This window comes from Kazachstania africana, chromosome 4 (genome assembly GCF_000304475.1).
Source record: "Kazachstania africana CBS 2517 chromosome 4, complete genome".
Lineage (NCBI taxonomy): Eukaryota > Fungi > Ascomycota > Saccharomycetes > Saccharomycetales > Saccharomycetaceae > Kazachstania > Kazachstania africana.
The window spans coordinates 178035-203438 of NC_018943.1; the positions used below are offsets into that span (position 1 = coordinate 178035).

At 34.8% G+C, this 25404-nt stretch overlaps 15 protein-coding genes and 1 non-coding gene across 16 annotated transcripts; 6 read left to right on the top strand and 10 right to left on the bottom strand.

Annotated features, from left to right (window-relative positions):
• Window positions 1-94: 94 nt before the first annotated feature.
• Window positions 95-784, top strand: BOS1 (Bos1p; the record flags this gene model as incomplete). The annotated part of the gene is made up of 1 exon (XM_003956816.1): window positions 95-784. One exon carries the CDS (start codon window positions 95-97, stop codon window positions 782-784), a length of 690 nt encoding a protein of 229 aa, XP_003956865.1.
• A 52-nt stretch (window positions 785-836) lies between these two features.
• FMP25 (Fmp25p) lies at window positions 837-2492 on the bottom strand (the record flags this gene model as incomplete). Its single annotated transcript, XM_003956817.1, has 1 exon — window positions 837-2492. One exon carries the CDS (start codon window positions 2490-2492, stop codon window positions 837-839), a length of 1656 nt encoding a protein of 551 aa, XP_003956866.1.
• Window positions 2493-2644: 152 nt separating this feature from the next.
• KAFR0Dtrna6L lies at window positions 2645-2727 on the bottom strand. The gene has a single exon. It is a non-coding gene; the product is annotated as a tRNA-Leu (tRNA).
• Window positions 2728-2991: 264 nt separating this feature from the next.
• Window positions 2992-3657, bottom strand: RPL10 (60S ribosomal protein uL16; the record flags this gene model as incomplete). Its single annotated transcript, XM_003956818.1, has 1 exon — window positions 2992-3657. The coding sequence occupies one exon, from the start codon at window positions 3655-3657 to the stop codon at window positions 2992-2994; it is 666 nt and encodes a 221-aa protein (XP_003956867.1).
• Window positions 3658-4138: 481 nt separating this feature from the next.
• BUD20 (Bud20p) lies at window positions 4139-4636 on the top strand (the record flags this gene model as incomplete). Its single annotated transcript, XM_003956819.1, has 1 exon — window positions 4139-4636. One exon carries the CDS (start codon window positions 4139-4141, stop codon window positions 4634-4636), a length of 498 nt encoding a protein of 165 aa, XP_003956868.1.
• A 69-nt stretch (window positions 4637-4705) lies between these two features.
• On the bottom strand, window positions 4706-5587 carry OTU1 (ubiquitin-specific protease OTU1; the record flags this gene model as incomplete). Its single annotated transcript, XM_003956820.1, has 1 exon — window positions 4706-5587. The coding sequence occupies one exon, from the start codon at window positions 5585-5587 to the stop codon at window positions 4706-4708; it is 882 nt and encodes a 293-aa protein (XP_003956869.1).
• A 159-nt stretch (window positions 5588-5746) lies between these two features.
• Window positions 5747-7168, bottom strand: LAM6 (Lam6p; the record flags this gene model as incomplete). Its single annotated transcript, XM_003956821.1, has 1 exon — window positions 5747-7168. The coding sequence occupies one exon, from the start codon at window positions 7166-7168 to the stop codon at window positions 5747-5749; it is 1422 nt and encodes a 473-aa protein (XP_003956870.1).
• A 707-nt stretch (window positions 7169-7875) lies between these two features.
• On the top strand, window positions 7876-11088 carry RGR1 (Rgr1p; the record flags this gene model as incomplete). Its single annotated transcript, XM_003956822.1, has 1 exon — window positions 7876-11088. One exon carries the CDS (start codon window positions 7876-7878, stop codon window positions 11086-11088), a length of 3213 nt encoding a protein of 1070 aa, XP_003956871.1.
• A 242-nt stretch (window positions 11089-11330) lies between these two features.
• On the top strand, window positions 11331-13622 carry MEF1 (Mef1p; the record flags this gene model as incomplete). The annotated part of the gene is made up of 1 exon (XM_003956823.1): window positions 11331-13622. One exon carries the CDS (start codon window positions 11331-11333, stop codon window positions 13620-13622), a length of 2292 nt encoding a protein of 763 aa, XP_003956872.1.
• Window positions 13623-13801: 179 nt separating this feature from the next.
• Window positions 13802-14314, bottom strand: FYV7 (Fyv7p; the record flags this gene model as incomplete). The annotated part of the gene is made up of 1 exon (XM_003956824.1): window positions 13802-14314. The coding sequence occupies one exon, from the start codon at window positions 14312-14314 to the stop codon at window positions 13802-13804; it is 513 nt and encodes a 170-aa protein (XP_003956873.1).
• A 163-nt stretch (window positions 14315-14477) lies between these two features.
• On the top strand, window positions 14478-17315 carry PET309 (Pet309p; the record flags this gene model as incomplete). Its single annotated transcript, XM_003956825.1, has 1 exon — window positions 14478-17315. One exon carries the CDS (start codon window positions 14478-14480, stop codon window positions 17313-17315), a length of 2838 nt encoding a protein of 945 aa, XP_003956874.1.
• Window positions 17316-17531: 216 nt separating this feature from the next.
• On the bottom strand, window positions 17532-19376 carry KAFR0D00930 (uncharacterized protein; the record flags this gene model as incomplete). Its single annotated transcript, XM_003956826.1, has 1 exon — window positions 17532-19376. One exon carries the CDS (start codon window positions 19374-19376, stop codon window positions 17532-17534), a length of 1845 nt encoding a protein of 614 aa, XP_003956875.1.
• An 869-nt stretch (window positions 19377-20245) lies between these two features.
• ACT1 (actin) lies at window positions 20246-21920 on the bottom strand (the record flags this gene model as incomplete). Its single annotated transcript, XM_003956827.1, has 2 exons — window positions 20246-21363; window positions 21911-21920. The coding sequence occupies 2 exons, from the start codon at window positions 21918-21920 to the stop codon at window positions 20246-20248; spliced, it is 1128 nt and encodes a 375-aa protein (XP_003956876.1).
• Window positions 21921-22329: 409 nt separating this feature from the next.
• SND2 (Snd2p) lies at window positions 22330-22881 on the top strand (the record flags this gene model as incomplete). Its single annotated transcript, XM_003956828.1, has 1 exon — window positions 22330-22881. The coding sequence occupies one exon, from the start codon at window positions 22330-22332 to the stop codon at window positions 22879-22881; it is 552 nt and encodes a 183-aa protein (XP_003956877.1).
• Window positions 22882-22935: 54 nt separating this feature from the next.
• On the bottom strand, window positions 22936-23778 carry PER33 (Per33p; the record flags this gene model as incomplete). The annotated part of the gene is made up of 1 exon (XM_003956829.1): window positions 22936-23778. One exon carries the CDS (start codon window positions 23776-23778, stop codon window positions 22936-22938), a length of 843 nt encoding a protein of 280 aa, XP_003956878.1.
• A 621-nt stretch (window positions 23779-24399) lies between these two features.
• BMT6 (25S rRNA (uracil2843-N3)-methyltransferase) lies at window positions 24400-25353 on the bottom strand (the record flags this gene model as incomplete). Its single annotated transcript, XM_003956830.1, has 1 exon — window positions 24400-25353. One exon carries the CDS (start codon window positions 25351-25353, stop codon window positions 24400-24402), a length of 954 nt encoding a protein of 317 aa, XP_003956879.1.
• Between the last annotated feature and the right edge of the window lie 51 nt (window positions 25354-25404).

Here is a 25404-nt window from a genome sequence, read left to right on the forward strand (position 1 = left end):
TATACTCATAAGATGAAATTAAAAACAGTTGTCAACATCATAACTGGAGTTGGGGGTGCCAAACAGATAAGACCTGTGTAAGATAGAACAAGCAATGAACGCCTTATACAACCATGCATTGAAACAGAAGAGTCAATTGACTTCTGATCTGGCAAAATTTGAAAATAATCTTATGACTTCACCAATATCTCTTCAAGGTTCAATATCAGCAACTTTAGTATCTTTCGAAAAGACTATAAATCAATACAACGATTTCTTATCAAAGAATAAAGAATTAGAAGATAACGAAAAATATAGCAATAGATTAGATCAATTACGTGAAGAATTAAACAATTTTTCAACAAAATTTAAAGATTTAAAGAAAAATTATAACGAATTAAATAACGATAAGATGAGAAAAAATTTATTTGGTACGACATCTTCTGAAAACCCCTTTGACGAAGATACTACTATAAGCAATAGACGAAGACATCAACAAAATGATGCCAACGATTTAAATATGTTTGATGGCTTACAAAAGGAAAATTCAATCTTTAACAGAGGTAATTCACAGTTAGATTATATATTAGAAATGGGTCAAAACTCTCTAAATGATATCATTGAACAAAATCACATTTTAGAAAAAGTTCAAGATACTTTAACTAAATCGTTAAGAACTTTGAATGTCTCAGAAGATACTATCCAACTAATCAATAGAAGAGCATTCCATGATAAATTAATATTCTGGTTTGCATTATTCTGTCTATTTTTGGGTATTTATTTCATTATTAAGTTTCTAAGATAGAAGAAGAACCAAAAAAATAAGTATGTATATAAATATATATGGTAAGTATATTTCAATTTTTAACGCAATATAGACAACTACTTTCTTTGCCAACACTTAATTTATGCCTTGTTCCATCTAATTTTAATAAGCTATCTAAATTTTTTTCAAATTCAATACCTGGCTCCAAAATTGACGGTATCGTTATCGGTTGAGAAATTTTATATTTCTTTGTCTTTTGTACTGTACCAATTTGCCCTCTGTCATTCAAACCCCACCCTTTCACTATACCATCTGTAGTAGTGACAAATATATGGTTACTGTCTTTATTACAAATCCAATTTGTAACATTTGTATCCTGAAGAAATTTAATTAATTTTGGCTCAAACTCTGAATTTTTAAAATGACCATTTCCTAATTCACCATTTAACCCATTACCAAATGAAAAATAGTTAATTTGTTTCGTAATAGGGTTCAATACTGTAATAAACGATGTTTCACTACAGCAATTAATGTCAATATAGCTTAATGTATCTCTATTACCAGTAAAATACTGCTTTATACCTCTATTAGATATCATTCTTGGATACGGCAGAAATTCATTTTCATAGGTAATGAGGAAACCCAACTGTCCATTTCTATTGAGGCCAAAAGTGAATAAGTTACCTTGAGAATCAATAGCTAATGTATGATACTTACCACAACTCATTTTCACAATATTATTCAGTAATTCGACTTCAAATAGTTCATTAGTAGGTGGAATATTATCAAATTGTGAAAAGTTTGGCAAACCAAATTGACCAAATGATTTTTTCTTCGAATCGTTATTACTAGAATATCCAGTAGAACATGTATAAGCTTTCCCAACATTTGACACCAATGCTAGATGATTTTCTCCGGTATCAAACTGAATAATTTTCGATTCTTTCCTTTGACGATCGAAAATTTTGGATGTGTCAATAACTAGATTATATCTCGCTCTCTTTAACCAGGGTATATTGAACCATGTTATATTTTCATATTTTATAAACTTGTCAGTCAAATTATCGATTTCTTTCAAAGGTATAACAAGAATCTGGCCTTTGCCATTCAATGCGTAACAACAATTATTTGATTCTTTAATGTGAACCAAATTCTGTCTTGATAAAACCAATTTCAACCGTTCATTCGAAATTTCCCAATTAAATAAATCTCCGTTTTTATCGATTACGAGATTATGTCTATCATTAACCAAACAGACATCCTTAAGTATCATACCATCAAAAAGCTTTACTCTTTTGGGAATTCCTGTCCACGATTCATCCTGAAAGTCACGATCTCCCCAGTAATACAATCCCGGCACAGACAAGCCTAATTCGCTATCAAGAGGAATGAACGGGACAGATAGCTTCTTTTTCTTTTTCTTCAGGGCTGGTTTCACAAGGGAATCCTCTATCATTGATTTATTCTCATAATTGTGTCGATAAAGATAAAAGGCAGAACCTGCAGCAGTAGCTGTGAAAACCGCTGTAATGAATCCAACTTTCAAAAAGTTCAATCTTCTAATAATGACATTTCTATAGTTGATACTTTTATCACCAGGCAATTTCTTAAAATTCGATCTCTTGGACTTAAAATCTTGTAAATTAACCTTTTGAGCTAGAATTTCTGAATCATCAAATTTAGGTACATTTCTTAAATTGCGGGAAATTACCTTGGAATATCGTAGCAGCAGTTTATTCGAATTCATACTACAATTCAACGATTCACATGTAGTCAACACTTCTTGTACAACCGGTGTATTCGGAATATTTTGGGATCACATTCAAATTTTAATGAGTCCCAAAACCCTAATAAATATCGCTGCTTCAAGCAGTTCGCACTTACAAAAAATAAAAATAATGAAGGATGCGAGGTTCGAACTCGCGCGGACACCGTCCAACAGATCTTAAGTCTGCCGCCTTAGACCACTCGGCCAACCCTCCATATAAATCGTTGAAAAAATATTTTTAATGTGATTATAATACTGCAAGTACGATGGACACTGGCTGTTACAAAACTCTCCCAGCAGCATCTAGTTCTCATACACCCCATCAATCTATCATGATTTCTTCTTTAAAGTTACCCATATTGATTGATTTGGTTGATCAGAATTATGGGAAACATATACAAGAGATAACAGCTAGAAAAAAAATTTTTTTTTGTTTAGAAAAGGAATACTTAATAAATTACATAAGAAATTAAATAATTTAAGCTTGTTGAGCGAAGTATTCTGGGAATTCTCTGTAGTTTTCTTCTAAAGAACCCTTCTTGGATAAGAACTTAACGAAAGCACCGTCATCCTTGACTTCACCAGCGTCTCTTCTCTTGACGTATTCAGCTCTGTCTAAGTTGGTGAAACCCCACTTCTTGGAGATAATGATCTTTTGTTGACCTGGGAACTTGTATCTGGCTCTTCTTAAACCTTCGATAACAACGTCCTTGTTGTTGTCCTTGGTTCTGACAGAGAAGATAATTTGACCAATGTCAACTCTAGCGGCTAAACCGTGTGGCTTACCCCAAGCACCTCTCATACCTTGTTGTAATCTATCCGCACCGGCACAGGACAACATCTTGTTAATTCTTAAGACGTGGAATGGGTGGACTCTGACTCTTAAGTGGAAAGCATCTCTACCAGAGATCTTGGTCATGTACTTGTTAGCACAGATACGAGCAGCTTCTAAAGCTTCAGAAGATAATTGTTCTAATTCGTTGGAGACTAAGTGGACACATAATGGGAATTCATCGACGGTAGCCTTCTTCTTACCTAAATCGTAGATTCTGATCTTAGAGTCTGGAACAGCTCTGTTGTATCTAGACTTTGGGTAAGGCTTGTTCTTTTGATATCTGTAACATCTAGCTGGTCTTCTAGCCATTTTTAATGTTTTTTGATCTGATGTGTTTCAAGAAAGAACTTAAAATATAAAATAAGAAGAGAGAAAAGTGTTTTTTAAATAGAGGTTAAAATGAATTACAGTCAAATTGTCTCTATTACTAAAAATTTGTAATCTTGGAATTCTCTTCCGATGAGAAGGTGAATTTCCGCATCACACAAAATTTTGTCAAACTTCCGCTTCCGTTTTTCTTCTTTTGGTAATTTTTTATTTTTTTATTTATTTTCTGCAACTTTTGTTTGAAAAATGTCTAGAATAAAGGTTTGGGTGGACTAATGGATGCACGGATGGAGGGCACTGTCCAAAAACGGCAAAAGACAGTCAAACATTTGATTTTTTTTTTCCCCTTCTCTGCGAAAAATCGATCGATGAGATGACAAGAAACAAAAAAAAAATTTTCTGATTGATAGAGAGAGATGACCTGTACTATTAGAAGAAGAGTGATTCAATATACCGGTGAACTATGGGTAGATATTCTGTTAAGAGATACAAGACAAAGAGAAGAACGAAGGATTTAGACCTTATATACGAGGATCTAGCGTCACAAAAACGTATTCAAAAATTATTAAACCAGCCATTAGATGAAACAAAACCAGGTTTAGGTCAACATTACTGTATACATTGTGCTAAATACTGTGAAACAGCCATTGCTTTGAAGACGCATTTGAAAACGAAAGTCCATAAGAGGAGAGTAAAAGAGTTGAAAAGCGTTCCGTACACACAAGAAGTCGCTGACGCTGCTGCAGGTTACAATTTAAATAAATTCTTAAATAGAGTGGAACAAGTTAAAACAGCAGTGGGCCCAGCAAAGGAAAATAACGAAAATTTATTGCATGAACATCTAGAAACTACTTTGGCTAATGTAAAATCGACTGAACCAACTCTACCATGGACGGATCAAAATGAAACTACTATAGAACAACAAGAACAAAATATTAATGAAGAGATTATAATGAAATAGTCAAGTATACATACATACATACATACATATATTAGAAAACTCTCTTTTTGTACATTAGGAAACAAAGAATCATGTCGATGCTTGACCAAAATCAGTATGTCCTGTGGATTCTGCATGCTTGGCGACATCTCTCTCTCCGACAAATTTCATGCGACAGACATTACAAATGATCTTAGCCTTCTGCGTATTGAAACAATACCCATTTGCTTTCAATTTCTTGGCAATATCCAATGAATTGGACAGAATCTGGCTCGTTAATTTCTCATCATTTTTTTGGAAAACTGTCTTACCATAATCTACTTCCATACAATCGTAATGAATACCATTAAATAAAATAATAATAAAATCGTTAAATTTATCATCATTAAATTTTTCAAACTTATTAATATCAACGTCTAACACATAGATGGCAACATTAAGGTGTTTTGATAGTATCGCAATTTCAATTCCGCCACCCCATGAACTTAAGTCAAGTATCCATGCCGCATATTCCCTATTAGGTCTTCCCAATATGGCATCATTGTACTCAGCTTTATTATTTTGTATTTCACTCGAAACGATCTGTCGTAATTCTAAAGATAACGAAATATCTTTATATACTGAATACGATATCGAATGAAAAAGACATGAATTATCATCAGGGACAGTATGTACTTGTAATATGGCACGTCCCACATTACTATCTTCAATTATTGCCTGAGAATCTTTTAATTTTGGCATAGATGGCTTGACTACATCACCACCATTCCTTACTATTCTTACTTTTTCACCTGAACTTAACCCAATATCAACCAATTTTGCCACTTTACTATTTTCTTCAATGTCAAGTCTAAGTGGCGGATATCCAAATCTAATTGCCACAGCATCGGGGGCCCCAATCTCTTCGATCAAATCATTAAGTGTCGCATTATTATCGATAGATACCACTTTATTATCTACTTTTAATCTCATATCTTTCACTACCGTTCTTATCAAATGTATGCCCTTCACACAGTCCTCATCATCTCTTTTTTTCCCTCTTTAATATACGTCCCAATATCATGTAGTGTGGCTCTCGTCCGACAGTGAAAATAAAAAAGAATATACAATACTACTTACTATACGTTTAGTTCATATATAATCATCAATCAGATTCAAGAGAGTACCAATAAGATGACGCGATCCCTTCTCATTATCTGCATCTGCAAGTTGTGATGTGAGTGTTTTTATCCTGGGATCAGTTTGTAGCATAAGAATCTTGCAAAATTTATTTATAGATCGTGATAATTTGATCATCATCAGCAGATTGAACACGAGAAGTATTATTAATACAATGCTAATGACTGGAATAAGTGAGTTTGCCCAATTGGTGTTGTCTCTTATCACAGTTGTTTGTTTCTTGAGTTCTTTCACCTCGGGATGAGGTTTTGATACATTTTCCATTTTGATCGGTTCTTCAACGTTTTCCTCAACCTGTAACGCAACGACCTCCGTCTTCTCATTGAAATACTTTTCAATCAATTCACTGAACTCCTTAATCGCATCCAGTAAACCACTCTTACAATTTGCTTCAATCATATTTTTGATCCAACTCTTATTGGACCATTCAATCCAATACGAAATCCTCAAATCACAACCGTTTCCTTGTTCATTCCAACTGAACAAATATCTCGTAACGATTACAAAACTTTTACCACTAGGAATATTTGGGGTCCTCGTAATATTCCTCAGTTCAATCCCTTTCATTAAATCTTTATAAACAATGATATCTTTAGCCTCACATATTGTAGATTTCGGACCCACTGGGAAATGAAGTTGTTTTAAATACGAATATACTCTCTCATCGTTGATAAATTCATCAAATGGCGTAATATTTGAAGAATCAAGTCTCTTTAAGAATTCCAGCTGGAATTGAGTATTACTTTCGCTGAATATAATTTCAAAGAGCAAACCTGGAGGACAAGGAAATTCAAATTCATTGAGTATTGTTTCATTATCCATAATTTCTGGGAAGGGTGGTACGGGGACCGATGAATCTCTGACCATGGGTCCCTTATAATTGTATCCTGAATTTTTCTTGAAATGATGTACTTCTTTCAGGAGGAGAGTGGTATTAGAAGTTGCATTAGAGCTTAAATCATCAATTGACCTAATTACCTGATCAATTTCCAAGTCATCAGTTTCATTTGAAGGCATTTTCGCAATCGAATAATTGATGATATCTGTTCCTCTCGAGATTGCTGGCCGTATATGAGTCCTGATTATATCATTCACGGACTCCATGGCGTCACCGTGGGATACAATTAGATCAGCATCCTTTGTCGAATTAGAAACGTCGTTAGAAACTTCGGGAAAGGAAGGTCTCGATTTAAGATTATTCATATCTTTGAATTTTTTGATTTTAAATTCAGAATTCTTGATCGTTATTTCAATTTGTTGATTATTATTATCCTTCAATAAATAATTGAAATCCGAATTGTTACTCTTTGTTGATACGTCCGGTATGGTATTCCAATTTTCAGTATCTGAATAATGCAAAGTTGAGTCAGTCATGAAAATATACAAATGCTGTGTCTGCTAAGCTCCTCCTCCCCCTATTTGAGTATCCAACACAACACAATGGCTGTATATATAATTATAACAAGTCTGGGCAGTTCTATCCGGTATAACAACCCTGTATATTGAAGGTGCCGTATGATAGAAGTGGTTAAAGCGGTACCGTAACTAACGATAAAACCTCGGAGTGACCAAGTCCTGTTTAACAAGAAGTTTAGCCATCGGTTTCCCTCGTGCTTCCATTCCTACATATATGCTAGTGTTTGCTACTCATATAGCATCAATTCAGATAGCAAATAAGAAAGTGCTCAGAATCACATGAATTTCACGTGCATAGACATAACTTTTTCAAACCCTAATTGATCACATGATCAAAATTTAATTAAGTCCGGGTGACAATATTTACCAATTTATTTTTTTTTTCCTCTTCTTCGCCTTTCGAAATTTCAAGATTCTTAGAGAGAGGTCTTTTTCTTATAGTAAGTGTGGGACACAGTCAGTGAACAATCATTTTGGCAGTACACAAAGTTCGAACCGCGAGATACCATATTTTAGTGTACAGGTTCCTTTTGTTGGTGGTCTTCAATTAACTAGTGTACTGGTAGGATTTGCTGTGAAGTACATTGGCGTTATTATCCTTTTTTATAGTGGTAAGTTTTAATAGAAAACTTAGGGAAATATTGAAATCAGCCAGCGCCAACGCAATGACAACTGAATTAGATTCTTCAAGTAAGATGCTACAAAGTAACGGGATCTCTAATGGATTGCAGGACTTCAATAACCAGGCAAAGTTCGATACTCCGATGACAAATAGTAATCAATCCAATGATCCAGTTTCGGTACCGAATAGCATAAATAAACTACCTCCTAGTTATACTAGACTTTCTTTAGAAACAAATAAACCACCCACGATACCTCATGTCCAAATCAATCAAACTTCTTTATCTCTAATCATAAGGAATTTAACCGTCTTTACCATCAAAGAAATTTCTCAGTATATGAAAACAAATTTACACAATACGATGGATAATTCAAAAACAACTAAGAAAATAAACTTTTTAAATCTGATCATTTTCTTAAGAAATCAGTTTTTGAAATTATACGTTTTAATCAAATGGTCACGTACAATTAAAAACAATAATTTCCACATATTGATTGATTTATTGAACTGGTTCAGGACGACGAATATGTCTGTAAATAATTGTATTTGGTCGTTAAAATCAAGTCTAGAGTCAATGACTAATGCTAAATTACCAAATGTGGATCTTATTACAGCTTTAGAAGTCTTGAGCTTAGGTAGACCAAATTTACAAACTTTCAAAATTTTGAAAAACGACAATTTGAACTATGTTAATGGAATGATTGAGATACCTTCAAATTTAATAATATCAAAATTGAATGACTTAAATTTAGTTAATTCAATCAAAATATCAATGATGGAAGTACCTCCTCAATTCAACAATTATAATGTTAAAAATGGTAAGATTTACATCACTGTTCCAGGAGAGTTTGAGATTCAGTTATCTACAGTGGATCATCAATCTAATCTATTCTTTGTGGATCTCACTTTACTCCTCAATTCTTCATCGGAAACAAAAGAATCTAATGATGAAACCACCTCTGATACTGGAAATAATAATAGCAATGATACTTCTAATATGGAAAATAATGATGATAATAAAAGTAGCAGTCCAGGGAATAAAATTATTTCAAAAAATTTTGATAATTCGTTACCTTTAAATAAACAAAGACTGGAAAAAGTAATCAATGAAATCCTTTTCAAAAGTAGTAAACCGTTATTTTCATTGTATCAATTTTTACATAAATATATCTTAACGTTGAAGCTTTATATGATCCACATGGAATTACTGAATTTGGAGACTCTAGGAAAATATTCTGGTGGTAATTTAATCCATTCGTATGATTCCAAAAAATCAATTATTAATGGTAGATACTGGATTAATGGTAAAACAGGAAATAAAGGAAAATTCACAATAGGCGTTGCCAAAAGCACAGAGACTCTTGTCTTAAGATGGGATAATTATAATGAAATTTCTACTCAGGATAAGACACCTTCGATTTATCCAGATCTTTTGAACAATATTGAAAATATCTTAGATGAAATCATGTTCAATCACGCAAATCTAATTAGATTGGATCTTTTATCTAAGAAAGTTTTCCAAGAAGATGAAGATAATCTAGATGTACTATTATTTCAGTTACCAACAACGTGTCAATCTACAGCTCCAGTACAATTAAAGATCGATTTAATAACAGGGGTTTTCTATTTCAAGAATCCAACTCCTCTATTATTAGAATATACACAACAAATCAATAGAGCAGAGACAACGACTGATTTACTCAAAATTTTACAAAAATTGAAATTGGATAAAATAACACAAATACTCAATAATATGTTTGAAAAAACTGGTTGGATTTGTAGTAAAGCAATTAAACTGAGCAAATCAATTACAACAGACATTAAAGTCAACAATAGAACAAAAAATAATGAAGATGACGACCGAATTTTACAAAGAGACATGTTTGTTTCTTTACCAAAATGGCCCATTAAGTGGTATTTAGTCCTATCAATAATTTCATCAGATTCATCCTGTATCATAGAAAAGAGAATAGGTAAAATTGTTTCTAATAAAGGGAATTGGGAATTAAAATATTTGGATCCAAAAAGTATTCATTCATCCAAGATGGAATCAATAACGTACCAAAAAATAATGCCTCTACAGAAATCAATTTTACACAGAATCATAAATCATATGTTAATAGACTCACTAAACCAGTTGAACATCCACAACAAGGTTTGCTCCACAGAAGTGATCAATTCTGTACTACCAAAATATATTGTTGAAGATTTACAAAAAGATAGCTCCGATGATAGCAGTGAAGAATACACTTCTGTCATTGCATTGGAATTACAATCTTTCTTAGAAGGTTCGAAAGCATTAAATGGTATATTAGAAAATTCGATGTTTTTAAGAATTGACTATAAAAATTCTTTAATCAGGTTATATGCTAAATTCAAAAAAGATAAAATGATTAAACAAGTTCAGTGTGAGGAGCTGCTAACTCACTTCATTGAAGATAATTCTTTGGACTTCTATTTAAATGAAACTTTCAAAAATCTTGGTGAAATTGTGAAATATTTGACAACATTTAGGCAAAAACTTATGCAACTAGTTGTTGTTACAGATGTTGTTGATAAGTTGCACAAAAATTTCTCCTCTGAGTTTTTCAAAATCACTGAATTGAAACCTAATGAAATTTCCTTCAAATATTTAAAAGACCAAGATACAAATGACGATAAACAAGATTGTACGATTAATATCATAACCAGCGAACAGATGGTAAAGAATCTAACTTTCAAATTATCCGAATCTAACCCACAACATGTAATACAACCTTTTATCAATAACTCCAGCCTGGATTATCACTTCATCTTTAACTACCTACAATTCACATCTTCATTTTTTATTACTTTAAGCAAAATCATTAATGAAACTCAACAGAATACTGTTAAACATTCACCAACTGTAAGACTCGGATTACATAACCTTAGCGAATATCAGTTAATCTACTATAACCCAGAATCTGGCACTAAGCTGACTCTTATAATTGAATTGAAAAATGTCTCCCATAATTCCAGAAGTAAGATCCATTACTTCATTCATTTCTCAGAAGATGAACACATCACAACCAAGTCTCTAGCATACCCTATGATTCATCAAGTAAGCAACCAAATCTTCACTTTGGATGCAAATGCCCAAGCAAAATCAAGGTATCCTTTTGCAATTAGATTAATTGATGGTATTTCTTGTGATTCAAGAGATATTGAGAATATTTTATCGGATATTCATGAAATTTTGAAAGTTGATAGTGACAAAAAGAATAATACTAATTAATATCCTATATACGTTGTCTATAAGAAGCAATACACATTCGTTTTTATTAAAGAAATTGGTTTTCCTTCATCTGCCAGTTCGAATTTCAAGATATCAAGTTCTCGGCTCGAGAGGCGATATGCGCTGCATCTCGAAAATGTATAAAATAAGGTATTGGCCACTACAAAATAAAGCCACTTAAAACAAGTACAGAGGACGTCCTAATTCAAAAAAAGTGGCCTTTCTAGGATAGGAGCTGGATCATGGTACTTCCAAAGGCGATATTGCGCCAGACATTAAATGCAGCTTTCGTTTCCAAAGCCAGGAGAGCTGCTTCGATCCTTTTTTATTATAAACCAGTCGGATTTACGAGAAATATACACAGGACTGCATCGAACAAGCTTGAGTACGATGAAGAAAAACATATTTTAGATGAGCTGAGAAGCAAGATGTCCGCAGAAGATAGAGAAACGTCAAGAAAACTCAGAAATATAGGTATATCAGCGCATATCGACTCAGGTAAAACCACATTCACCGAACGTGTTCTATACTATACAGGTAGAATTAAAGCTATACACGAGGTCAGAGGCCGTGATAGTGTTGGTGCGAAAATGGACTCAATGGATCTGGAGAGAGAAAAGGGTATTACAATCCAATCAGCAGCAACGTATTGTTCGTGGTTGAAAAATAACGAAAACCATCACTTCAATTTGATTGATACACCTGGGCATATAGACTTTACGATAGAGGTTGAACGTGCATTGCGAGTCTTGGATGGTGCTGTACTTGTTGTATGCGCCGTTTCTGGTGTGCAATCACAAACTGTCACAGTAGATAATCAAATGCGTCGGTATAATGTTCCTAGAATTACATTCATCAATAAAATGGACAGAATGGGGGCCGATCCCTTCCGTGCCATTGCACAACTAAATGCTAAATTGAAGGTACCTGCTGCTACACTACAGGTTCCTATTGGCAGTGAATCAAACTTTAAAGGTGTAATCGATATCATTAATAAAGTGGCTTTATATAACAGAGGAGTCAATGGTGAAACAATTGACACAGACACTATTCCTTACGAACTAAAAGCTTTAGTAGAAGAAAAGAGACAGGTGCTTATTGAAACCTTAGCTGATGTTGACGATGAAATGGCAGAGATTTTCCTGGAGGAAAAAGAACCATCAGTGGACGAAATTAAAGGTGCAATTCGCAGGGCTACGATAGCTAGAAAATTTACACCAGTTTTATTAGGATCTGCACTTGCTAATACAGGTATTCAACATGTATTAGATGCTATCATTGATTATTTACCTGATCCTTCTGAAGTTCTTAATACTGCCTTTGATGTAAGCAAGGAAGAAAGCAAGGTTAATCTAGTATCATCAAGTCACGAACCATTTGTTGGCTTGGCATTTAAATTAGAGGAAGGAAAATATGGTCAATTGACATATATTCGCGTTTATCAAGGAAGTTTGAAGAAGGGTTCATTTATTAAAAATATTCAAACGGGTAAAAAAGTCAAGGTTTCTAGGCTAGTCAGAATGCATTCCGAAGAAATGGAAGATGTTGAGGAAGTTGGAGCTGGGGAAATATGCGCAACATTTGGAATTGATTGTGCTTCTGGAAACACTTTCACCGATGGCTCAATCGAATATTCTATGTCTTCAATGTACGTTCCAGATTCTGTGGTATCGCTTTCGATTAAACCGAAAAGTAAAGACCTAGCAAACTTCTCAAAGGCTTTAAACCGTTTCCAAAAAGAAGATCCTACTTTTAGGGCCAGGTATGATGAGGAATCTAAGGAAACAATTATTTCTGGTATGGGTGAATTACATTTGGAAATTTATATCGAAAGAATGAAAAGAGAGTATAATGTCGAGTGCGAGACGGGAAAACCCCAAGTTTCATATAGGGAGTCTATTACGATACCAGCCGATTTTGACTACACGCACAAGAAGCAGTCTGGTGGTGCTGGTCAATTTGGTAGAGTTGCTGGAACTCTATCACCTGTTGCTTCAAAAGTTAATGAATTTGAAACTGCGATTGTCAGTGGTGCAATCCCTGAAAAGTTTCTTGCTGCCTGTAAGAAAGGTTTTGATGAGGCATGTGAGAAAGGACCTATTATTGGCCACAGGGTACTTGGTGTCAAAATGTTGATAAACGATGGTGCCATCCACTCAGTAGATTCGAATGAACTTTCTTTCAAAATAGCCACAAAAACAGCCTATCGTAATGCATTCTTGAAGGCACAACCCGTTATTCTGGAGCCAATAATGAAAGTCTCAGTCACTGCACCAAACGAGTTCCAGGGAAATATTATCAGTCTTTTGAATAAGCTGCAAGCTGTGATTCAAGATACAGAAAACAATCATGATGATTTTACCTTGGAAGCTGAATGCCCCTTGGCATCAATGTTTGGTTTCGTTACATCTTTAAGAGCAGCCACACAAGGTAAAGGTGAGTTCTCCCTGGAGTTCAGTCACTATGCACCAACTTTACCCAACGTGCAGAGAGAGCTAATTGCTGATTTTAACAAAAGGCAAGAAAACAAGTAAAAAAATATACTTAACTCCCGACCCTTCCTATTGTACATAATGACAGTCTGTATATATTGATATTTCTAATAAATACCTTGTAGATATTAATGATAATGGTGTCTTTAGAACAACAAAATTTTTTCCTGCTGCCTCAATGGAGGTAATCCTAGTTTGTGTAGATATCATCCGCCTTTATTCTATCCAACAAATTTTCGATTTTTGGTCCCCATTAAAGGTTGACCTCTTCTAGTCTTTTGGGTTAATTTCTGAGACCTTTTCTCACGTTCCAGCTGCTTCGCTTTAGCCATTTTGATATTTTCCAACTGTTGTGCCCTTCGCTCTTCTGCCTCAACTCTCTTTGCCCTCTTCCTTTCTCTTATGATCTCTTTCTTTTCATCTATCTTCCTTTTACCTTCCAAAGTGTGCTGCTGCTTCAACTCTCTAACACTCAACTTAGTCTTAGATTCTGGCTTCTTATCTGGAATATCATATCCTTCTTCCTTCAAAGCCTTCAAGTAGTTTTTCCTGAGCCTGGTCTTCTTTGTAATACTCTTCTGGATCTCCTTGACCTTGTATTCCTTCGTAAACTTCTTCCTGTTGTGCTGCTGCTTTGCTGTAGCCATCTTTACCAGATTTCCCTTCCACTCATCACTTCTCAAACATGCATGGATTCTTGAGATGAGCTTTAAATTTTTCAGTATCTTCAACATGCCCGACCGGGTAGAACACAGCTGTTGCCAAACAATTTCAGCTTGATATCGAATCAAAATAGTAATAACTCGAGCCTTCCATTGAAACCATTTGTTATTACGTCGAGATTGAAGTTGTGGTGGTGAATGGTGCTTGATCCTATAGAGAGAAACTTTTTATATTATGCAACGGTATGCAGTACCTCTTATAAAACGATATCGAAAGACTGCGGGAACTATAAAACCTTTATCTAAAAATTTGCAAGAAGTTTTATTAGATGAGTCAAATGATCCTTTAGGAACAAATAAATCTGTTGCATTAAGCGAATATTTTCTTAATAAAAACTCTCCAAGACTGGAATTTCATGAACGAAGGTACCTCCTGTACTTTCTAAATAGGCATCGAGAATACCCTAGTTTAATAAAATTTGGAAACAAATTTCTATTCAATGACAATCCCACCGATCTAGATAAATTTAGAGATAATGTAACAAAGAAAGAGTTATCTTGGTTTCTTCAATCTCTGATAAAAACAAAAAGATTCACTCAGTTGGATCTAGTAATGTGCAAAATAATATCTCAATATTCGTTGACTAGAAAATCTACAGTACTAGCTCTTGTGGCTACAACGTTTGAAAATTTAGTTGAAGTTTCTAATTCAGATCCATCCTTACCAAATACCGAAGCGCTCTTGAAATGGGCCAAGTGGATAAAGCTAATCAACGGAAGCTGTGAACTGACGAACTACATGAGTGCTACAGCAATATTACGTCCAATTTTAGAATATATTCAGGCTATAAAAGATACAGAAGATCTTATAGATATTCTTCAGACAATTAATAAGATTCTGGGTGCTGCAACTTGTTCACAAACTGCTACTACTCTACTTTACCTAGCCCAGTATAATAGAGACTTTTCCATGGTAGAGAAACTGTGGCATTATAAGGTCCAGAACGACTTCCCAATCACTAGTTCAGATCTGAGCGGGATTATGAGAGTATCTAATTATAATAACGAATTTGTTCAGTTAAGGGAGCTTTACGGGAAATACCCGCATGCTCATCGTGACAGTACACAATTCGATTATCTCTTGCTTGCCCATGCTAAGACTGCTAATTGGAGAGCCTTAAAAGAACAATTTGAGGGCTTGTTCGAAATTGGAAGACTGCCAAATGCAAGACACTACGAGATTGTAATGTACTCGATGGCTCATTTAGGTGAACTAGCCAACGTTGAAAAACTGTATTCGCAGTTTTTGAGGAGAGGAATGATTCCTACCTACTCAATACTGCAGTCTTTACTATACGCTCATTACAAGGTAAACGACTTAGCGGGTTGTTTCGAACAGTTTCAGTTATTTGAAAGAAACTCGATAGCACCAACGGAGGCCACTTACAGTTTAATGTTCAAAGTTTACAAGGGATTAAATAATATCGAAGGAGCATTGAGATTACTGAAAAAGATAACCGATGAGAAGTCAGTAAATATTACTGAAGAACATTTATCGATACTCATAGAAATGTGCTCTAAGTTCACCAATCATCTTGTAGCCAAAGAAATATTTCATATCATGACGGACTTTTACAAAATTAAGCCAACCTCGTTGTCTATCTCTGCATTAATGAAGGTTCTTAATGAAAGTGAATTATACTCCGATGCCCTACATCTTTTCAAAAAATATACAAAAATTGAGAAAATTGAAGATCAATGGATTGTCTCATTGTACAATGCTGCTATTACAGCCAATATGAAAATGGGAAGAAAAGAACAATGTGAAACGTTATTCAATGAAGTACTTGAAAAGAAGTATAGAACGAATTCTGAGTTTTATAAAATATTCATTCAGTATATGGTATGCTCAAAAAAGGATTTTGAAGGAGCTAAGAAGCTGATACACAAGTTACTAAATAAGCCTGACTTTAAGGCAAATGCATCTCATTTCGAATTTCTAATACGAGAATATGATAAGTCGTCCTATTATGACGGAGTATTCGAGGTTTACGAGATGATGGCCAAAAATAAAATAGCGGTCAATTCTCAAATCCTACACTATATTATAAAGGCCACTTTTAAAGTACAAATGAAAAGGAAAGAGGATCTCGATAGATCGATAGAACTAGTGGATGGGATAATGGAAAAGGCAGCAGAGGGTACACTGAATATGGTAGGAAATAAATTTCATCCTTCCATTATGGCCTGGGCAATGAGGACCGTGGCAAAATTTTATGATCCAAAGAAAGCATTGGAAATATTGAATAGATATAATAATCTATTTTATGGAAAAGACTATTTGTCAGTAGCCCATAAATTCGTTTTGATGAGGTCTCTTTCAGTGTTGTTCGCCGAGATTGGTGAATGGGAGGATTTCAACGTTCTCTTTGATAACATTATCAAGCAAATTGAGCAGTATGAAAAATTGCCCTCTACCACGGTACAGAATAAAAAATTGAGGTCTTTATTTATTGGAATCTTCCCCTATAAGATCCAGCATTTAAAATTAACTAACCAGATCCAAACATTGCCTTCGCTTCTAAAGACATTGGAAACCAAAGGCTTTGTCCTAGATAATGAATCCTGGAATGAAACTTTGAAAGCTTTATTTTCAGATGTAAATACGATAGAGAAAGGTCTCAAAATTGCGAATGATACCATGATTCACGGTTATAATTTGATTCATAAGTATAGACTGCTGAAAAGATTGAATGGAGAGTTGGCAACTAAGAAAATGTCATGGCTTTTAAAAATGAAAAAACAAGATCCTAGTAGTTTTCAGCCAAGTCTTTATATCCATTCTAGTGTTTATCTTCATATTACTAAGTCACTTGATATGTACCTAAATGAGGTAGGTCATTTAGAAGACGTAATTAAAGTTTACATTGAAAAGTTTCCGTATTTCATGAAAAGCTATTTGATGAGCCCACGTATTGGCATTACTGACTGGCAGGACATTGAAAGGAGACATCTAGAATATTTCAAAAAGATGCGCACACAGAAACGTATAATTGAGGCAAGTGAATTTTGATCCACTACTCAAGATATTAATCGCACTTTACACTGTATATGATATATTGTATAACTTGTAAATAATTGCATTAAAAAGTCGAATTAATTTCTATAAGGAGGATTTAAGAGAATCTAATTATTGAATTTGCTTATTTAAGAAAAATATGTTTTATATTTTACTTGTATGCTACTTAAAAATTAAGAGAATATTTCCATATTTATTAGGGAAATTAATTTATGCCCTACTCTCTTCAGAAGAGAGTTCAATCTCTTTTTCAATTATCTCATCCTTTGATTCAGAATTTGAACCCATCATATCGTAAGATATCACCTCTTCAAGTTTTCTATCTCTTAATAAGAATGAGCATAAAAGCAAAGGTACACAGAGACAAATGCCGACAACATATAAAATGAGTGTCACTTCACGGTATGCTGCAACTACTTCCATTCTTGTTGCTGTACCCCACTTGTATTTCTTCACGAATTTAGTTGGTGAATCATAGGCCAAGGCAGCGGCGGTAGTGTTAGATACTCTTTTGTAGATTTCAGCCTCCATTCTGTTACCCCAAATGGCACCTGCAACAGCTGAACCAAATGCCTCACCAATATCTGCCAATGCTAAGAATAATGAGGTAATGACAGCCATTTTTTGATGAGAACCGACGGATGCCTGAATGGAGGCTCTTGCTGGAATCTTCAAGAAGCCATTACCAAATCCTAACACACAAATAGCAGCAATAGAACCAACATAAGAGGCTTGTCCCGTACGATATCTAATAAACAGGCCGTATGCTATTATCCAAACTGCAATACCAAATAAGATAAACTTTTTAACTTTTTTGAGTCTGACAACAACAAAACCTAGGAAGAAACTAGTAATTACACCCACGAATGAATAGAGATTGTTAATTCTAGTAGCAGCGGAGGTGGTATTATTGAATGCAACATACAGCACAGTGTACAAATAAGTATGTTGCATGTAATAGACAAAATCGATAAAAAGCGACACAAGCAATGCACCATAAATACCTCTATCTTTGACTGTAGCCAGTGGGGTTAAAGGAAATCTAGCAAAGAATTTTTCCCATATACAGTAAAGTGGTAATGAGACGGCCCAACCAAGGACTTCTGGAACAATATATGAGGCCTTTTTCCATTGGTAGTTTTTCTTTTCAGCTAAAGTAAACGGAATTAGGATTAATCCAAAAGTAGCAGCAAGCAAAATAAGGCCAACAACATCGACTCTCCAAAACAGTGTTTCAATTAGATATTGAACTTTTGTCATGCCCTTTGGTAAAGTCCAAATCCTCTTCAGTTCCGGTCTTTTATCTTTGTATTGAGCCAAATATTTCATGTGTAATAAAATGAAGAGTAACGGTATACAACATACTGGGAAAACAATTGCCCAGAGACCAATACCCCACTTCCAATGATCACCTAAATCAGCTACTATGTTACCACTAATCCATGTATTGATAACATTGGGCAACATTGGTGCAGCAGCAGCAACGACTCTCCAGTTCAAATTTGAAAAATCGGCGATAAGCACTTCTGAAACTAGAACAATTCCAGAATGACCCAACGAATACAAAACCACACCACCAGCATACTTACTGATAGTAGTGGCTTGTGATTCAACGATGGTACCAACTGCGTAAAGTATTATAGAAAAGACGAAAATGGATGTTCTACCAAAAATGTCACAAGATCTAGCGAAACCAATTTGGCCGGCGGCAGAAATAATGGTCTTGATACATGTCACAGTAGACATTAGGGTATGCTTTTTATATGAAGAGGTAGCATCCGTTGCGAATGTTGTACGAACTCTTGTATCGAGACCGTATGCATAAGCAACTAAGAATAAGAAAAAAAAATACATAAACCTGCTGAACTTACTAGTGTAGTATTCGGCGTATATTTCTATATTCCTAACACCTGCATCATAAACTATCGCATCATCGCCGTCTTCTCTTGTTTCGATGGAGAAGTCATTTTTAGCGGCAGCGTCGTGTGACACAACGGTCGTTTCTTTTGCGACAGCTTCTTCCTTTGTTGTGATCGAACTTTGGAAGTCTGCCATCTGATAGAAACACAACTAGCGGACGCTTTACTGTATGATATATGATTCACAAATGGAAGGTTTCAACTTGAGAGGACATAATGAATGTTGGCCCTTTAAATAGTTTTTGAAAATAATGATACTAACAGTTAAGCCATCTGCCCAACACACCCAAGAAAGAAAAATTTTCAGTACAAGAAGCTTAAAAAATACTCTATTTGACCTATTGCAGAAAATAATAACACAAATGGCATCGAAAGTGTACCGTCTTGGCAAAATAATTGGCAACACTTTCAACTAATGTAGAGCCGTTCCCATAGTGTGTGTCAATTTGGTAATAAAGTTCCGTTCGACACCAAAACTCGGAAAAAATCAACTATCGGTCTACGACGTGATCTCTGTTCGAGAAAATGCACCTGGAAATTCAGTTGTCAAATGGCACCCTCATATGCACGAAAGGGCTTGGCGAAGACTTACCGATGCAGCAGACTGTAGTTATAATGCAAGATGAGTCTCATTACTCGTACGTGTTTTGAGGAGGCTTTATATCATTGGGATCAGTAAGAAGTGCATCGTTTACGAAGTAAAATACTGAGGCAAGAAGTATTCGTGCTAATTTTTGGGCTGTGTCTTCTATTCGCCTGATACGGCCTTAAACATCACAGTTGTCAAAGCAACTTGTTGTATAATGATATTAATCGTTTCTTTTTGTAAATCATGGTTTTTTTAAATTCATTTCTAATCTATATATATGAAGTTATATACTTAATGTTATATATATTAACACAAATCGACTAATCAAGTAAAAATAACAGGTTGTTTTTTGAAATAGAGAGAAAAAAAAGAGTAATAGAAGATTAAATTTTTTTGACTAATTAAATTTGATTAGATTAGAAACATTTGTGGTGAACAATAGATGGACCACTTTCGTCGTATTCTTGCTTTGAAATCCACATTTGTTGGAAAGTAGTTAAGGAAGCTAAGATAGAACCACCGATCCAGACAGAGTACTTTCTTTCTGGTGGGGCAATGATCTTGACCTTCATAGAAGATGGAGCCAAAGCAGTAATTTCCTTTTGCATTCTTTCAGCAATACCTGGGAACATAGTAGTACCACCAGACATGACAATGTTACCGTATAATTCCTTACGGACATCGACATCACACTTCATGATGGAGTTGTAAGTGGTTTGGTCAATACCAGAGGATTCTAAACCTAAGACAGATGGATGGAATAAAGCTTCTGGGGCTCTGAATCTTTCGTTACCGATGGTAATGACTTGACCATCTGGTAATTCGTAAGATTTTTCGATAGAAGAAGATTGAGCGGCAGTTTGCATTTCTTGTTCGAAATCTAAAGCAACGTAACATAATTTTTCTTTAATATCACGAACAATTTCTCTTTCAGCTGTAGTAGAGAAAGAGTAACCACGTTCACTTAAGATCTTCATTAAGTAGTCAGTTAAATCTCTACCAGCTAAATCGATTCTTAAGATAGCATGTGGTAAGGAGAAACCGGCATAAATTGGGACAACGTGAGTAACACCATCACCAGAATCTAAGACGATACCGGTAGTTCTACCAGAGGAGTATAAGGATAAGACGGCTTGGATAGAAACGTAGAAAGCTGGGACGTTGAAAGTTTCAAACATAATTTGAGTCATCTTTTCTCTGTTAGATTTTGGGTTCATTGGGGCTTCAGTTAAAAGAACTGGATGTTCTTCTGGGGCAACTCTTAATTCGTTGTAGAAAGTATGATGCCAGATTTTTTCCATATCATCCCAGTTAGTGACGATACCGTGTTCAATTGGATAACGTAAAGTTAAGATACCTCTCTTTGATTGAGCTTCATCACCAACGTAAGAGTCCTTTTGACCCATACCGACCATGATACCTTGGTGTCTTGGTCTACCGACGATAGATGGGAAGACAGCTCTTGGAGCATCATCACCAGCGAAACCGGCCTTACACATACCGGAACCATTATCAATAACTAAAGCAGCAACTTCTGTAGCAAGATAAATTTGAAAATTAAAATTGTTAGTAAATCAATCGTTCATTTCACATCGTTGTCTATAGTTACCATTTTTAATAGACGCAAACTGAAAAGTTGATTATCGTCGCTTACGGGGCTTTACTTCTAATAATACTCCTTTAAAAAAAAAGAGAGAGGAAGGCGTAGTGAGAGTCATAGAGAGACAAAGACTCTGTATTGATAGTAGGAGGTAGTTCGTGGCGAGTGTGGTATTAACATTCCAAAACATAATACATGAGTAACTTCATGCTTCAATCTTGCACCAACTAAATAGACAACATTAAAAAATGCGTGGATCAAGTACATATTTCAAAACATTAAAATTTGGAATATGTACTTGATCCCAGAATACTGCAATCTCACCTTGACAAATACGAACACTCCTGTGTCAACAAACACCCATCACAAGTCTCTAAACCACAGACGCGGATCCTATGGATGGACCAAACAAGCAACCCTGAAGTAAATTTCAAAAGACGATAGACCAACGATCCACCTTGAATTCATAAAACTAACATACCGGAATCCATTTTTCTTTGTATTACTTGTACGTAACCTATCTAATTGATCAGAAACAAAAAAGTCAAAAACCAAAAGGAAAGTGGTTAAATAAGTTTACAATATCTAAACTTATAGGTTGTTAATAAATAGGAGACAAGAAAGATTGAATTTTCCAGAAAGTTTCACACGTTGCTTGATTTCCTCGAGGCGGGCAAAAAAAAACACGCTGAAAAAAACACGCTTAAAAAAAATTGAGGCCCAGCCAACCGTTACCCGGTCGTGTAACTGCATAGAACGTACAGAATGAGGCCAGAGACACAGTTGGTAGCAGCAGCGAAGAGAGTTATAACTACCATCAGTAAGTTTAGTACCAGAAGGAGGACGGTGTATATACCGTGAATAGGGGCTAACAGTTGTGTGAAATTGTTAGTTTGAAATATGGCTGGTAAGTCTGGGAAGAAACAAGTGCAATCTAATTTGCAGATATTGTCAAATCTATATAAATTAACGGTCCCCACGATCGTGTTGACATTTCTAAGAGTTTGGTTCTCATCGGGATCTCTTCTGAAATGTACTCTATCACAAATCCCGATCTTACTTTGTATTTATACGATAGATAAGTCAGGAAGACCCAAATTTGACGTCAATGACCCCAGAAAAGTTGTCAAATATGGTATTGATTTGTCTGATACAGGTACTTTAATCGAATATCTATTCGATATCATATATCTTTCTCTGTTGGGAAATGTGGGTGTCATCTTATTTGACACATTCAAGTTTTACTGGGTCTGGATTCTTTGTCCAGTATACCTTGCCTACAAAGGTTACTCTTTAAAACAACAGTATTTCCCTAGCAAACCGAAGACGAAGAAGTCTCACATAGAAAATGAAGAAGATACTAGTACCACGAACGTTAAATCAAAGAGACAATTAAAAAGAGAGAAAAATGAGAACAAGAACGGCAGTCAAGTCAAATACAAATATAGGTAAATAATACATAAATACAACTATTTATAAAATCCTGATTGAAGAAAATCTCTATATCTACACTGGAAATTTCCAAAATAGGCTCTTGACAGCTACTTTATAATTGTTCCATTTCAATTTCATATTTTCATTCAGTACATTGTCTAGGTATCCATCGATTCTTGATACTACTCCATTTAATATCACTGGAATTTGTTTATTCTGTATAAACCTCAATTTAAAAAACCAAATATAAGATAGATTGGCAATTATCTTCGCTATACTTATTTGAAAATTTCTTGTTATGACCAATTTAATCAAATTGATTGGTAAATTAATCAATCCAGTACGTAAACAGCAAATGATTTCAAATAATTGAGCAATCGTTAAAAATTGTTCATTGTAATGAATAATAAAATTATTTATTCTTTCATTGATAACGTTTTTTAATAATACTTGAATTGGTAAAAATGGTAACAAATTTTCTTTGAAATAATTTAGACAATGGAACAATGAAAAAATAACAACAGAATACGTTGATCCATTGATTATGACACTATCATTGAATAAAGAACAAAGTAGTAGTATCGTTAGCATGGAAAAATATTGTAAATTATCCAACGTTTTGAGGTTCTTCCTGAAATTTTCCCAACTGTTCAATTTTAGCTGTCCACTTTTATAAAATTGATAGAGGACAATAGCGTAAGTAATCGATATATTAGCAAGAATCATTTTATAGTGGTACTTTTGTGATGAAATGGAGAATAATGACAAATGAAATCTGATAAAATGATATACTGTGAGAAGGTGGCCTAAAAACCAGTAAAATTGTGGTTGTCTGATCCTCGACCTCAACATCATCATGAAAGGAGGAATTGGACGTTGAGGAATTGACGTTCGAGAGGAGGTTCGTGATGCCATTTCAAGTCTTTTCTAAAATGCAAATAATGGGAATAGTTAATTTAATTGAAGATGGGCAAAAAATGAAATATAAAAATAAGGGTGAATTAACACGGTTGGACCTTTACTAAAACGCTAACTCAAACTAGTTATAGTAATATGCTGCAGAAATCTCCACTAGTAGTTTTGTAATCTTAGATCAATTTGAATAATATCCAGGAATACCACTTTATTTTAAATGCGAGCTTCCCTTATTAACGCTATGAATTTAAAGAACACAATTAGCGAAAAACTGACACTAAACCGGGGTAACAATCACAGATCGGGTATGGAAAACAACTTTCAGTAATACCAGCCAACAAAATAGCGTAAAGAGTAGCGAAAAAGCTGTCGAACGATCTTTCTTGAATTCAATTGAATTGGAATCAGAAATATGTCAAACGTCCCAAATCAAAATTTTCTAGAAAAATCAATAATGTCTCAAACGGTCGCCCAGCAAGCGAAAAAAAAATTGTGAAAAATTTCAGTCAGAGAAAGAGATGAGCATTAAGAATGAGTTACTAGCAGGTCATGGGAAACGACGTGTAATACCATGCGTCACTGTAGCACATGGTATGGTGATGGTGGTACATGTTTGGTAGTCTATTTCTTTCTATATAGTCTATAAAAGAACCGCATGTTTTCCAATTTGATTGGGTAGTCGAGTTGATTATTGGTACGGTACCATATGCTGTCATTTTGTTTTAGTAGCTCCCATTGTCCATCTTGCTCGTGGCCTCGTTGTCCTACAAGAATAGTATCTATCAAGAATTGGATAGGGAATTTCTTGGATCCGACAGTGATGTGAGAGTAACTTCCTGCACTCTCTACAATCAACAATAGGCAACCTGTCGAGCAAAATTTATTCAATTTTTGGAAGAAACGTATACTTTCAGCTTTTTGTTCCATGAATAGTTCACTTGTAGTAAATAAGGAAGTGATCAAATTAAGCTGTGGTAGCTTCAAATCTTTCTGGTCCGTGTTAAGAATGTCACAATTAGTGAATTTCAGATTAAAATATTCATGTTCGTTGTTATACAGCCAATATGATTTTATTTCATTCGATAACCTGGTAACTACGTTACTCCAATCAGAGATATCCACTAACTGAACATTTAGAGTAGTTTTCTTTGACTTAGAGTCATCTGTACCAGTCTTGTACTTAGAATCGAACGTCCTTGATGGAGCAAAAATACTGGAAATGGCTGCGAGTTCTGCACCAGCACCACCTCCCACACATAGCACGGACTTATTCTCACCGCTAGCACATTTTATAATGTCAGCTACTTCTGGGAACTCGGCAAACAGGGAAGCATAGCTGATGGCTCTTGAAGGCGACCATCTACAACAGTATGCAGTCCTTTTTAAATCGTCATCAAAAGCAGTAATGTATTCTCTATCGTACAAATGTGATTTAACCTGTTGAATCTGTTTGTGTAAGTCCTCTAAGGATTGCTCATCTGCGTACAGTTCATCATTAAACGTTCTTTTAAACAGATCGATTATCTCTTGCGGTGGTAAGGATGCTTTATTATGAAAAGACAACTGTGAAGACATTAGAAACGTTGATATTTGCAAATTTTCTACAACCAGTCTATATTTAATACA